The 14,523-nt window shown below is 42.3% G+C and overlaps 1 protein-coding gene across 2 annotated transcripts in view; it reads right to left on the reverse strand.

The window, feature by feature from the left end:
- Window positions 1-14,058, reverse strand: part of Ccdc77 (coiled-coil domain containing 77) — a 32,759-nt gene extending 18,701 nt beyond the window's left edge. Inside the window, exons 1-4 of one of the 2 annotated variants that reach the window (XM_031383218.1) lie at window positions 13,918-14,058; window positions 9,935-9,988; window positions 6,047-6,284; window positions 4,286-4,428 (exon numbers count right to left, since the gene is read on the reverse strand). In XM_031383218.1, the coding sequence (XP_031239078.1) occupies window positions 4,286-4,428; window positions 6,047-6,284; window positions 9,935-9,972 (419 nt within the window). In that variant the 5' untranslated portion in view covers window positions 9,973-9,988; window positions 13,918-14,058. The remainder of the gene's footprint in view (window positions 1-4,285; window positions 4,429-6,046; window positions 6,285-9,934; window positions 9,989-13,917) is intronic. The other variant, XM_031383219.1, reaches the window with a different exon arrangement.
- Between the last annotated feature and the right edge of the window lie 465 nt (window positions 14,059-14,523).

Genomic DNA, 14,523 nt, shown 5'->3' on the forward strand with positions numbered 1-14,523 from the left:
TAGGGTATTCCCAGCAAACATCCTGGAAGAAAATCCCATCGGGCAGTTTTTTCCCAAGGCACTCAGGCTACCACAGGTAATGTCAGGAAGAGTCCAAGGAAGCAAACTCTGAACAGAGATTTTTCAGAGCTAAAGACACAGATGATTTATAGAATATCCTGTTCCTAAGAGCAGGGCAGCAGAGGAATTAATGGGTTTTGGCTAAACAGTTAGAATAATCAAAAAGGAAAAGAGGTGGAAACCCTCCTCCAAAAACAAACAAACAAAAAAACCATAAAGCTGACCCTACAATCTTTGCCCAGCAAGAGGACTCAGTGAATTAATGTGTTCACTGTACAAACTTGGCACCAGTTCATTCCCCGAAACCCATGGTAGAAGAAAAGAACTGATTCCTAAAAGGTGTCTTCTGACTTCATAATACAACATGGCACACATGTTCTACACACGTATGCACACATGTACACCATAGTAATAAAAAAATTAAAATTAAAAAAAAAAAATCACACTGGGCATGGTAGCTCATGCTTTTAATCCCAGTACTTGAGAGGCAGATCGCTCTCTGAGTTGGAAGTCAGCCTGGTCTACATTGCAAATTTTAGGCCAGTCAAGGCTACATAAACAAACAAACAAACAAACAAACCAAACTATACCCTCTATCCAATTTTCCAGACAATAAGCTGAAGCAGAGCCTCATCTCCCAGGACAAGACCCTGTTTTTCCACAAGTGTTTCAAGGCCTGCTGAGTACAGGGCCTCAGGAGATGCTGTTACTTGGTAACCTGAAGCACCATCATGGCACCAGGTGCACAGGGACCATCCTAGTAATCAAATTTTGGCCCAGATCTAGTTCACAGTGAGTCTACTAGATTTCCACACTCATTTCCCCAGTTTCCAATGTCTAATTAGGAGGTATACACTTGGTAGTTGGCACAACTTCCAAATTAGGGAATTGGGGTTTTTTTTTTGTTTCTTTGGTTTTGTTTTTTGTTTTGTTTTTCCTTGGAGGTAAGCCAATGGGAAACTTCTCAAATTAGCCTTCCCTACTTGGTCCAGAAGACAAACAAAAGATAAAAGATTCTGGAGTGTACACAAATTCTTTCCTTTATTCATTACCACGACCTATACAAAAGCAGATGGATTCTGGACAATTCCAAAGGAGGTTTCATGGCCAGGTGAGTCTTTGCTAGAGTAGACTAATTGGGTCTCAGGTACATGGACTAATGAGGCAAAAGCTTTAGTTTCCATCCCCCCAAAGAAGAAAGCAGTTCATGAGCACACGAGGTAGACATGAGCATGCTTCAAAAGTCCTTCCCTAGGTAGTGGTAATTCTTTAACTTTTGAGCAGTACATGATAAATTTGCTATCCACAATATATGTGATTGTTTCACGTGGACAGAACACAGGAAAGATTTTAGGGCATGCTAGGACATTCTCTTCAAAGCACAAGACAGCCAGACATAATGGCACACTTGTACTTGGGAACCTCTGAAAGAGGACGAAGAACGAAGAGAGCAGCCTTGGCTAAACCCTGCCTCCAACAAACAAACAAACAAACAAAAAATAGCCAGAAAATGCCTCAGCAGGAAAAGAAAAAGTGACTTTGGCAGCGCTGAGGAGGCGAGAACAGAGGATGCTGGAGAGCTTGTTCAGCCACACTGGAGTGCTCCAGACTCAGAAGAAACCCTGCCTCAGAAGCAAGAGGGGAGGCCGGAGAAATGGCTCAATGGTTGAGAGCACTGCCTGTTCCCACAGATCCCCCGGGTTTGATTCTCAGCACCCATTCAGCAGCTCACAACCACCTGTAACTCTAGATCCAGGGATCTAATGTTTGTGTGTGTGTGTGTGTGAGCGTATCTATATATACATATGTGAAGGCAATCAGGCAAAACATTCATTCACATAAAATATATATTTTGCTGGGTGTGATTCTTTTTTTGTTTTTTTTTTGGTTTTGGTTTTTCAAGACAGGGTTTCTCTGTGTAGCCCTGGCTGTCCTGGAACTCACTCTGTAGACCAGGCTGTCCTTGAACTCAGAAATCCACCTGCCTCTGCCTCTCAAGTGCTGGGATTAAAGGCATTCACCACCACTGCCTGGCTTATTTTGGTTTTAAAATAAATATGTAGCTTTAACTATGATGGAAGAAGCATATATTGTTAACTCTGAGGAAGACACCTCATGTCAGCCACTGACATGCAGACTCATACATTTTACCCCATACATGTTTGTTCGCACATACACACATACACATGCTGAATACAGTGGAACATGCCTTTAGTCCCAGCAACTGGGAGACAGGGACTGGCAGAACAGTCAAAGGTACATGACTGAAAGGAAAAAAAAAATCCTCCTGCATCTGCTTCCTTCGTGCTGGGAATAAAAGTGTGTATGGCCATGGCCTGGCAAGAAATACAAATTTAAAAGCACCAAAAATAAAACAAAACTAAAATAACCACAAAGGGGCCAAGCATGGAGGCTCAGGACTGTAACCCTAGCATTCAGAAGGCCAAAGCATGAGGAGCACAAGGTAGAGGATAGCCTAGGTAACACAGTAGGCTAGCCTGGGTTATAGAATGAGACCTTGCTTCAGCAAGCAAACAAAATTACCAAAACTACAGCAAAAGAAAAAAATAGCAAAGAACTTGAATTTACATTTTCCAATATCATATAGATGGGTAAAAAATAGATGAAAAGGTGCTCAAGCCAGGTGGTGGCGCGTGGCTTCAATCCCAGCACCTCAGAGGCAGAGATAGGTGGATCTTTTGAGTTCCAGCCTGGTCTACAGAGTCAGTTCCAGAACACAGGGCACAGGACACAGGACACAGAGAAACCCTGTCTCAAAACAACAACAACAACAAACAAACAAACAAGCTAAGACCTGGGTGGGAACACAGAAGGTATGTTTAATGGTCAACATTTCAGTGTAGGGATATGAAAAAGTTGCAGAGGTTGTACAACAATGTGAATGTGCTTACTTCTACCAAACACTTATAAATAGTTCAAATGGGCTAGGCTGATTGAGGTAAGCCTATAAATTCTGAAGGATGAGGTAGGAGGGTCCCACATTGAATGTTTGAGCTATAAAGAGTTCAAAGACATTCTATACAACTTGGTGAGGTCTTGGCCCAAAATTTAAAAAACAATCTACAGATACATCTCCATAGTAGAGAACTTGTCTAGTATGCATGAGGCCCTAGGTTCAATTCTGAATATTAAAACAAAACACACAATAACTACCTAATAAACCAAAAAACCAAAAAGGTTAAAATAGTGAAGTATCTCTCCCCTCTAGAAGCAAATCTCTCTCAAATATCTCTCTGTTCATGACACTCCTCTCCCACTAGCCAATCCCTTCGTCAAGAACCACCAGGGGCTGGTGAGGTGCCAAGAGGGAGAAAACCAAGTGCACAGCTGTCCTCTGACCTTCACATGACCTTCACACGATGGGGCTACAAGTGTGTACCCCCACAGGCATCATATATATGCAATAATAAAGAAAATAAGGTTTTTGAAAAAAAACTCTCCCAAGTTTGACTTCTTCACGAGAACAGCCTACACCCAACAATGGTCAATATCAAGACACAGAAGTCAGAACCCTCTGCCTGTGAAAGACCAACCTTAACTGGGTGGGTGACACACCTTTAATCCCAGCACTCTGGAAGCAGAGGCAGAGGCAGGAGGATCTCTTCGAGTTTGAGGTCATCCTGGTCTACAGAGCTAGTTCCAGGATAGCCAAGGCTATATAGTGAAACCTTGTTTTGAAGAAAAAAAAAAAAAAACAAACAAAAAAACCAAGAAGCAGAAAACAAACAAACAAACAAACCACAAACGGAAAGACCACGCTAATCCTAGAGCTTGCTGCGGGGCTGGCCTTTGACCACCCTATCATAGTTCTAACATTCTCGGTGGTCACAGCTGCCAAAAACACCTACTCAGGTGTTTTTTCCTAAGACTCTCCCTAGGAACTGCCCTACAGGTAAATCTCTATCAAAGTTTGTTTTTCTGAGGACACAACCAAAGAGAATGACTGTAGATACATTTCATCATTTAAGTGAAACTCAAGAGTTTTCATTCTAACATTTCCATATTAATATTTTTTTAATTCTTTATATACATGTGTGCCTCTCTCTGTGTGCGTTATTTACAATGTCCTCAGAGGCTAGAACATGACATTGGATCCCCTGGAGCTGGAGTTAAAGGCGGGTATTAACTGCCCAACATGGGTGCTGGGAACCGAACTCTGGTCCCTTACAGAAGCAGTAGTCACTCTTAACCACTGAGCCAGTACCTGATTCTTAGTCGGTCGTTTTCTGAGTAGAGTCGTAAGACATGTTCCCTTTCCTGGAAGAGGCAGACTTGCATATCACTTAGGGCTTTCTGCAATTCTGCAATCTCTTCCTCCCGCTGCTGCAAGTTCCACTCAAGTTTATGCTGGAAAAAAAAAAGAAAGAAAGAAATAGAGTATCAAAAACTATTAGGTCTCAAAGGAAAGCACTTGGTGGACACGGGAGTCGGTTCATGGCAGAATATTTGATCAGACTGTGAGCCCCAAGACTGTGTTATTTACTGATAACAAAAACAAAAATAAAACCAAAACTGTTTCTAGTTGTAGTGTGGCTCAGCCCTTAGCACACACCTTTAATCCCAAACAATAAAGGTAAAATTAGTTTGTAGAAGGAAGCAGCCATGTTTGAAAGTGATGTCCGATTGAATGGCAGACAGAGTGACAGATCAGAGACCGAATCAGAGAAATAGACAGGATAGAGTGTGCCCAAATCTCATGAGGAGGGGGGGAAGGGAAGCCGTTTAAGGGTTAGGGAAGCAAAGGAGGGGAAGCAGCTTTACTGAGACTTACAGAGACAGTAAGACAGAGTGAGCCAGTGAGTGTGAAGGAACTAGAAAGTTAGAACAGATTGCCAGAGTTAGTTTGAGGCCAAGCAGACCAATTAAGGAGAGGGAGAGAGGGAGAGAGAAAAAGAGAGAAAGAGAGAGATAGAGAGACAGACAGACACAGACACAGAGAGAGACAGAGACAGAGACAGATAGAGAGACAGAGATAGAGAGACAGAGAAAGAGAGAAAGAGAGAGAAAGAGAGAAAAAAACAGATTGAACCAGTCAGCTTGGAGAGGAGTTTGAAATAGTTCAACCAGCCAGCCGGAGATTAGAAAAAACTAGAAAAAGTGAGCTTATTCAGCAACATGTCTCAGAGGCAGAAAACATTCTAGGCCTAGATTAGATTGTACAGAGGCTGGAAGCTTCCGGAACTAGGCCTAGGTTAGCAGAAGGAAGCAGTAAGCCTCCAAGACAACAATTAATACAGGAGAATAAAAGATACTTTTACAGATTTGTGTAGGAATATACCTAACTGATAGTCTCACCAACAGAGAATTCAAGTGACAGTATTAGGTTGGGGACACATTTGAGCTAAAAAGCAAAAGGATGAGATGGGGGTGTAGCTCGGTGATAGAGCATCAGGGAAGCAGGCTTCACTATTTACCACTAAAAAGGAAGGAAGGCCGGGAGTGGTGGCGCACGCCTTTAATCCCAGCACTTGGGAGGCAGAGGCAGGCGGATTTCTGAGTTCGAGGCCAGCCTGGTCTACAGAGTGAGGTCCAGGACAGCCAGGGCTATACAGAAAAACCCTGTCTCAAAAAAAAAAAAAAAAAAAAAAAAAAAAAAAAGGAAGGAAGGAAGGGGAGGAGGGCAAAATGAAAAGACAAGCTACAGGATTCATGTAATTGGGAATTTCAAACATTAATGATCAAGGCCTTCAGTTTCCTTTCATAGCCAATAGCATCAGCATTGAGAATGCCACACGCCTCCCTGTCTCCCTGTCTCCCTGTCTCCCTCCCTTCCTTCCCTCCCCCCCACCTCTCTGTGCATGCCCACAGGTGCATGTGTGACCCAGAAGTTAATGCTGGGTGTCTTCCTCCATTGCTCCTCCAACCTATTGTTTGAGACAGGTATCTCCTTAAACTGAGAGCTTAGCATCTTCATTAAGGCTTGGTCGGTGAGCTCCAGGATCCATGGGAACTCTCTCTCTCTCACCTGCTCTTCGCAAGCTTCTCTGTAGAGCTCCAGCTTCTTCAGCAGGTCTTCATTCTCTGCCTCACAGTTAGCCATTTTTTTCTGATAATACTCTAGAAGCTCCTGGGAAGGGGAGAGGACAGCCAGACGGTCCTCCACTGAAGGCAGGGGAGTTGACTCCACCGAGTCTGCCATTTTCTTCCACCTGTTGGTATCACCAAAGCCAGAGCCGGCACCACGTTTGGAGGCAACTGATATTCTATGTGAAATTAGACAGCATATATGAAATCCTTTCAGCACTTGTAAAACATAACTTTTTAAATAAAAGGGGTTATATGGGTGTTTTGTTCTGATACAGGGTCTTTCTATGTAGCCCTGGCTAGTCTAGACCCAGCTGTGTAGACCAGGTTGGCTTTGAACTCACAAAGATGGAGTTGTATCTATCTTCCAAGTGCTGGGATTACAGTGATCAGTCATCGCATCCAGTGGCGTTAAGTGCTTATATGCATTGAAAGTTTGACTCAAATGGTTAGTGAAAATTTTTGTGAATTGTTTTCTAAGTATCAATGACTTAAAACTATATCTAAAATAAACATTAGAGACTAAAAAGAATATTTAAAAAACAATATAAATGGATACTACATAGTACTGTTACAGTATCTTTGATCACACTGTGAACCCTGAGAATGTGCTATTTACTGGAAAAACCTGTTTTTAATGGTGTGTCTCAGCCTTAGCATACCTTTTATCCAAGAGCTTTTTGCTTAAAATATTATAAACAGGATTAAATAAAGTCAACCATATGGCAAGAGGCAGAGCAAGCAACCAGTAAACAGGAAGTGAACATAGGGCTGTTAAGAAAAATCCAGCCAGGCGGTGATGGCGCACGCCTTTAATCCCAGCACTTGGGAGGCAGAGGCAGGTGGATTTCTGAGTTGGAGGCCAGCCTCATCTACAGAGTGAGTTCCAGGACAGCCAGGTCTACAACAGAGAAACCCTGTCCCGAAAAACCAAAAAAAAAAAAAAAAAAAAAAAAAAAAAAAAAAAAAAAAAAAAAAGAAAAAAGAAAAAAGAAAAATCCAAAGACTAAGAGGGAGTCAGGAAGATGGATAGAGAGACACACAGGAAGTAGAAGGGAGGGACATTAGGTTTGAAGGAGCTTTTTAAAAATGTAGTGAGAGAGGGGATTGCTTCTGGGACGTCAGTTGGGTGCTTTTTCTGCCTCTTTGAGCTAGCAGGCTTTCACCCCAGCATCTGGTTCCCAAGCCTTCATTGGTAAAATCAAATGATTGAGATTTTGTTAAAAAAAGAACAAAAACAAAACCCAGAACCCATTAGCTGATATAGTACAAGATAGACACTTGGCAACAGGAACAACATCTCTTCAGAAGCCAGCTCTAGCTTCTGAAACTGAACTGCAAATAACAGGACAAGATGGCATAAATGGTAAAAGTATCCCAGTACTCCGGAGGTGGAGGAAGGAGGGTCAGAAATCCAAGGTCATTCTTGGCTACACTGAGTTCCAGGCCAACTCAGAACACAAAAGAAAAAAAAGGAATGACTGGAAAGGAAAGTTTAGTTTCTTTGTTCTTAATAATCAAAAGACTTGGGGGGGTGGAGAGATGGCTTAGCAGTAAGACCTCTGCTCTTCCAGAGGTCCTGAGTTCAATTCCCACCAACCACATGGTGGCTCACAATCATCTATAGTGGGATCTGATGCCCTCTTCTGGCATGAAGGCATACTGCAATAGTACACCATTAAAATAATAATAAAATAATAATGGAGAGACTTAAGCTAACACAGTAAGAGCCAGAAAACAAAGAGTGAGGCATGTATATCTGAATTTAAGGCTAACCTGGTCTATGTAGTAAGTTCTAGGCAAGCCAGGGCTACACATAATATGACTCTGCCTTAAAGGAAAACCAAACACCAAGTAACCCTCCCCCCCCTTAAAAAAGAAGCAACCAAAAAAAAAAAAATGTAAAAGAAGAAATGGGGCAGAAGTCCTCCTATGAAAACCAATCCAGTTTGGTGTTCTAAAATTCACAATATATGGGGCTAGAGAAATGGCTCAGCAGTTAAGAGCACTGGCTGTTCTTCCAGAGGACCCAGGTTTAATTCCTAGTACCCACACGACCATCATCTGTAACTTCAGTTCCAGAAGGATCCAATCAATTGTACAAGAGGTGCACAAACACATACGCAGGCAAACTCTCTATGTACATAAAAAAATTATACCATAATATAGTAGACATTAGAGTGCAGAACTTTGTACAAGATTGCCAGAGTTACAGCTAATAAATGTTGATAATATACACGTTCATTTCTAAGTAAGCCAAGTGTGCACAATAAACGACCAGCCGGGGTGGTGCAGCACGTCAGTAGAGCAGAAAACTCACACTTCCTCAGTTATTGACAGCTGTTAGGGACTGGACCTGTAGCTCGAGAGCAGAGCACATGCTTGGTATGCATAAGGCCAACACCCCAGCACAACACATCCCTAGCACCCTACACAAAAGTCCCTGACAGAAATAATATTGTAGGGCTGGAGAGATGGCTCAGTGGTTTAAGAGCACTGGCTGCTTTTCCAGAGGTCCTGAGTTCAATTCCCTGAAACCACATGATGGCTCACAACCATCTGTAATGGGGGCTGATGTCCTCTTCTTGTGTGTCTGAAGACAGCTACAGTGTACTCAAATAAAATAAATAAATCTTTAAAAAAAAAAAAAGAAAAAATATTTTATTTTCAAAGAATGAAAAGGAGGCCAATAAATATAAGAGCAACTTGAACTTGAGGGCTGGCTCAGCAGTCGGGAACTCTGCTCCTCCAGAGGACCTGGGCTCCATTCCCAGCAACCATATAGTAGGTAGCTCACAACTGTAATTCCAGTCTCAAAGGATCCAATACCCTCACAGAGACATACATGCAAGTAAAACATCAATGCACACAAAATACAGAAGTTATTTAAAAAGTAAGAGTAACTCTTACATTCTGCAGGAGGGGAGCTATGGCTGTGAGGGATGAAGGCTATGTGGCAAAGCCATCTTTATTTATATATTGGTTATTCCCTATGACCCAAGATAGACCATCACTGGGACCCCTCCATTCACACTGAATGAGTTCTGGTAGTTCCAAAGAGAGGCCATTTTTTGTTTTGTTTGAGACAGGTTCTCTCTATGTAGCTCTTGCTGTCCTAGAATTCAATATATTGACCAGACTGGCCTCAAACAGTCTCTAAACCTGTCTGACCCACCTGTCTCTGCCTCCTGGGATTAAAGATGTTTGCCACCATGATTGGTAAGTTATTTTAAGATCTAGATTCTGGCCGGGTGGTGGTGGCACACTCCTTTAATCCCAGTACTTGGGAGGCAGAGGCAGGTGGATTTCTGAGTTCGAGGCCAGCCTGGTCTACAGAGTGAGTTCCAGGACAGCCAGAGCTATACAGAGAAACCTTGTCTCGAAAAACCAAAAAAAAAAAAAAAAAAAAAAAAAAATCAATCTAGATTCTGAGCCAGGTGGTGGTGGCACACTCCTTTAATCCCAGTACTTGGGAGGCAGAGGCAGGTGGATTTCTGAGTTCGAAGCGGTGGTGGCACACACCTTTGATCCCACCCCCTGTGGGGGGGGGAGGGGCAGAGGCAGGTAGGTAGATAGATCTCTTGAGGCCAGCCTGGTCTACAGAGTGAATTCCAGAAATGTCAAGGCTACACAAAGAAAATGTCTTGAAAAACCAAAACCAAAACACACACACACACATACCCCACTCTCACAAAGAACTAGATTCTAAGTGAAAACAGAGAGAATTGTGATTTAGAAAGTATGCTGTCCCCTTATCTCCCATACCAACTGGATAAAACCTACAGAAGTATTGATTAATTAACAACTCATAAATAAGCAAATATCTTACTTTCTGCAGATGGGAGTATGTGTCGGAGTAAAGTTCATTCTGTCTTACTCACACCTATCAAATACACAAAATGACAATGAGGGTCAGGAAGAGTTAAAATAAGGAAAAATAGGCTGTACAGCACAATCCCCCTCTATTACCATATTTGACTCCTGAAGAGAGTGTGGCATTCAGACCAACACTCGGTGTTTTCATAACTGCTTATCCAACTTGTGGTACAGAAAAAATGGTGTGTGTGGGAATTTATCTTATTTTTATGTGTATGAGGCAAACACTTACCCCTGAGCTACAGCCTTAAATGTTTTTTGGTTTTGTGTTTCTCTGAGACAGGGTTTCTTTGTGTAGCCTTGACTGTCCTAAAACTAACTCTGTAAAACAAGGTTGGCTCGAACCACCGCATTCCAGCTGTTTTTTTTTTTTGTTGTTGTTTGTTTGTTTGTTGGTTTGTTTTTGACAAGGTTTCATGTAACTTTATGGACTTAAACTCCCTATGTATCTGAGAATGACTTTGAACCTGTGATCCTTGAACCTGTGATCCTTCTGCCTCCAACTCCAGAATACATGTGCCACCATATATAATTTATATAGTTCTCTGGATCAACTTCACTGTTTTGTGTATACTGAGCAAAAAACTACGATAAACAGGATGTAGTCAAGGCTGGCACTGAACTTCTGATCTTTCTGCCTCCCACTTTAAGGCACCATGCCTAGTCCACTCAAGCTCACTCAAACTGTTTCTATTACAGGACCTTGCTATGTCATCTAGACTTGCCTGGAACTGGCCAGTCTCAGCCTGCCTGTACCTGAACTGCAGGCTTCTATCATTATACCTAGCCAGTTTCTAATCAGGGAAACAGGGGCTGCAGAGATGGCAACCTGAGTGCAATCCCTGGAACCCACACAAAGTTGTCCTCTGACCTCCACACACACATAAACCCAATAATACATTTAAAAACATTTTTATAAATAAGCAACATAGTCCTTGGAAATTATGGTAGACTGTCATGCCAAATCTAGAATGAACAGAGAGCCAAAAATACTTTATTTGACTTGCTTTTTCTATTCTTTTTATCTTTGACAAAGATTACCCAGGATATATGAGGCCCTGGGTTCAAATCCTCTAGCACCAAGAAAACAAAACAAAAATTTAAAAATAATATCCTTTACTTAAATAACAGAAGAAAAAATTCTATATGCTTATAATTTCTATCTCAACTGACCAACATCTGAGGAGGAAAGATCATCTTGATTTTTTATTTTAAACAAATGTGTGTGCCAGGCAGTGGTGGCCTGAAGCCTTTAATCCCAGCACTTGGGAGGCAGAGGCAGGCAGATTTCTGAGTGTGAGGTCATCCTGGTCTACAGAGTGAGTTCCAGGACAGCCAGGGCTACACAGAGAAACCCTGTTTTTTGTTTTGTTTTGTTTTCATTTTTTTTTTGTTTTTGTTTTTGTTTTTCAGAAATCCGCCTGCCTCTGCCTCCCAAGCCCTAGGATTAAAGGCATGCGCTGCCACCACCACCCGGTGAAACACTGTCTTGAAAAAAAACAAAAAAAACAAACAAACAAAAAAAAGAGTCAGCTTTTTCTCCCTACTCCCTGGTATCTCCAGGAAGGTCAGCCTCAAGTTATTATCAGGCTTGGCAACACTTCAACCTGCTGAGCCATCTGATACTGTTTTTATAATTGGCTCTAATAATTTTTAAAAATATTATCATTGTATGTGTATGGGTGTTTTCCCTGCATGTGTGTCTGTGTACTAGATGTATGCCTATTATAAGCTGCCATGTGGGTGCTGGGAATCAAACTCAGGTCCCTTGGAATAGCTGCACATAGCCATCTCTCCAGCACGTCTAATGATTTTTTGGGAGGTTAGGCCACTCCTTTTCTTGAGTCTCCTATCCAGCCTGATTTCCAGGATAACCAGAGTTATATGGTGATAGATACCTTGTTCCAAAAAAACAAAACAAAAAAATTATAAACTGACTAGTGGCTACTGACGGGCACGAACATTAAATAAAGCCTAGGATTCAGAATTTTCTATTTTAGAGCCTAACCTCTCTCTGCTGACTTATTTTTATCTTTCCCCAAACACATGCTGTTTCTATAAAATATTTTTTGTTTGTTTTTGAGACAAAAACATGCACTCACTATGCAGTTTTGGCTGGCCTGGAACTATGTAAACCAGGCTGGTCTAGAACTTAGAGATTACCTGCCCCTGCCTCTTGAGCATTGGGATTAAAAGCTTATACATCATGCCAGACCCACATAATGCTCTTGGTTCTTGGCCTTCGTTCATGAGCTTCCTGGCAGTTTAACTATGACTCCTTCCACAACTCTAGTAAATTCACTTAATCAAGTATATTTTTATGTAAAATTCATCCTAAATACTATTTCCTTCATCTCTTTCTTGAGTTTTTCCATTCAAAACGATCTAGAAAGCCAATTGTAGTGGCTTCTATCAGTAAAAGCTAGCACTGGGCAAATCACCCAAGACTGAGGGCAGCTTAGGGTTCAGAGTTAAGTTCAAGGCAAGCCTGGAACAGAGTGAGGTCTTGTCTTAAATAAACAACAATAAAAACCACAAAATGTGCACTTGTACTTCCAGCACTTGGAAGACTGAGACAGGAGTAACTGCCAAGAGTTCGAGGCCAGTCTGGTACAGACTGGTACAGAGTAAATTGGAAGCCTAGCTGTGCTGCGGGGTAAGACTCCCATCTCAAAAAGCAAAAATGAGTAATTAACATTTTAAAAATTTACTGGAAGCCAGGCAGTGGTGGCGCACACCTTTAATCCCAGCGCTTGGGAGGCAGAGGCAGGCGGATTTCTGAGTTCGAGGCCAGCCTGGTCTACAGAGTAAGATCCAGGATAGACAGGACTATATAGAGAAACCCTGTCTCAAAAAACCAATTCATACATACATACATATATACATACACACACACACACACACACACACACACACACACACATATATATACTGGAAAGTGACTGTATTTGCAGTTTTACTATGATAATCTATCTTCCAGATTGGCAGAAAGAAGCCATCTTAATGCTTATAAAAGGTAATGGGAGGCTCACAGCCATCCATTGAAGTGAGTACACGGTCCCCAATGAAGGAGTTATAGAAAGGACCTATGGAGCTGAGGGGTTTGCAGCCCCTTAGGACAAACAACAATATGAACTAACTAATACCCTCAGAGTTCCCAGGATCTCAACCACTAACCAAGGACGACCATATATGGTGCGACTGATTGTTCTGGCAGTATGTGTATAGTAGAGGACTGCAAATTCGATCATCAATAGGAGAGGACCTCGGTCCTGTGAAGGTTCTGTGCCCCAGTGTAGGGGAATGCTAGGGCCAATAAGTGGGAGAGGGTGGGGTGGCAGGCATGGGGAGGGGGGAGGCAACAGGAGTTTATTCTTGTTGTTTGTTTGTTTTTTGGAGGGGAAACTGGGAAAGGAGAAATTAACATGTAAATAAAGAAAATATCGAGAAAAAAAAAGGCAATGGGTTTCTGTTTTGTAGGTGTAAGAGATCGAATTCAAGGGCACTGGCATGAAACACTCTACATATTGGCCACAACCCCGTCCCTAAAAAGTCGTATTTACTCGCCTAACCACTTTCTGAAGTATTTTTATTATCCCTTATTTTACAAACGAGGAAACCGAAGCCTAGGCAAGCGGGAGGAAGAGGGAGCCGGAACTCCGTCCATCTCCACGGCGTCTGGATCCTGTTTTCTTGCAAGTTCACACAGTTCTTGATCAGATCTTAGCTCAGTCACTCTTACAGCTCTCCGCGTCCCGGAAACTTCTCTTTTTGCAGACAATCTTTCCTTGACTGGTCCTAACTCTCCTGAGGGCCCCAGAATGGGTCTCCTGTAGCTCCCTTCCGCACTGATTACGAAGGTTTTTATCCCACTAGATTTACTTCCCAACCTCTGTCCTAAAACCCTTTCACCCTTTCCCTGAAATCCACACTCACCAAGTACTCCTGGCGTCCAACAACGCAACCGAAAGCCAACTCAAATCAGCGAGCGTCTACAAAATCCTACCAATCGCTCACGAGCTCAGGCAGTCTTTTAGGTTGCACACCAATAGGACGGTTGTTCACCCAGCAGCACTTCCCATCTTGCCTTGCGCCTCACCGGCAGAGGTTCCTGGGAAGTGTAGTTTCTCTTCTGCACACAGCATTGCGCAAAGACAATGTGTGGGAGAGTAGTGGTGGAGGGGGTGGGGAGCTAAGTATCCCTTAGCTGTTAGAACTCATCCGTTTTGACAACTCAGTCTAAACTTATTTAACTATTTTCTTTTAATAAAATTTGTTGCATAAATGATATATACAATCACAAGCAGACAACAGGAACTCCTCCCCAAAGTGTCTTTTACACCTTGTCATTTGTTTCAAATGAGCCTTCAGTTTGTTTCAAGTGAGCCTAAGAAAAGTTCCACACATCCTAGGGAGTTATACTAGCCTGTGATCCCAATACATGGGAAAGGAAGTAAAAAGGATCGGGAGTTTAAGGTCATCCTTGGCCAAACTGCAGTTTAGAGGCCCTGACTCAAAAAGACAAAACAGAAAAAAAAAAAA

Source organism: Mastomys coucha, unplaced genomic scaffold, assembly GCF_008632895.1.
Source record: "Mastomys coucha isolate ucsf_1 unplaced genomic scaffold, UCSF_Mcou_1 pScaffold20, whole genome shotgun sequence".
NCBI classification, from domain to species: Eukaryota; Metazoa; Chordata; class Mammalia; order Rodentia; family Muridae; genus Mastomys; species Mastomys coucha.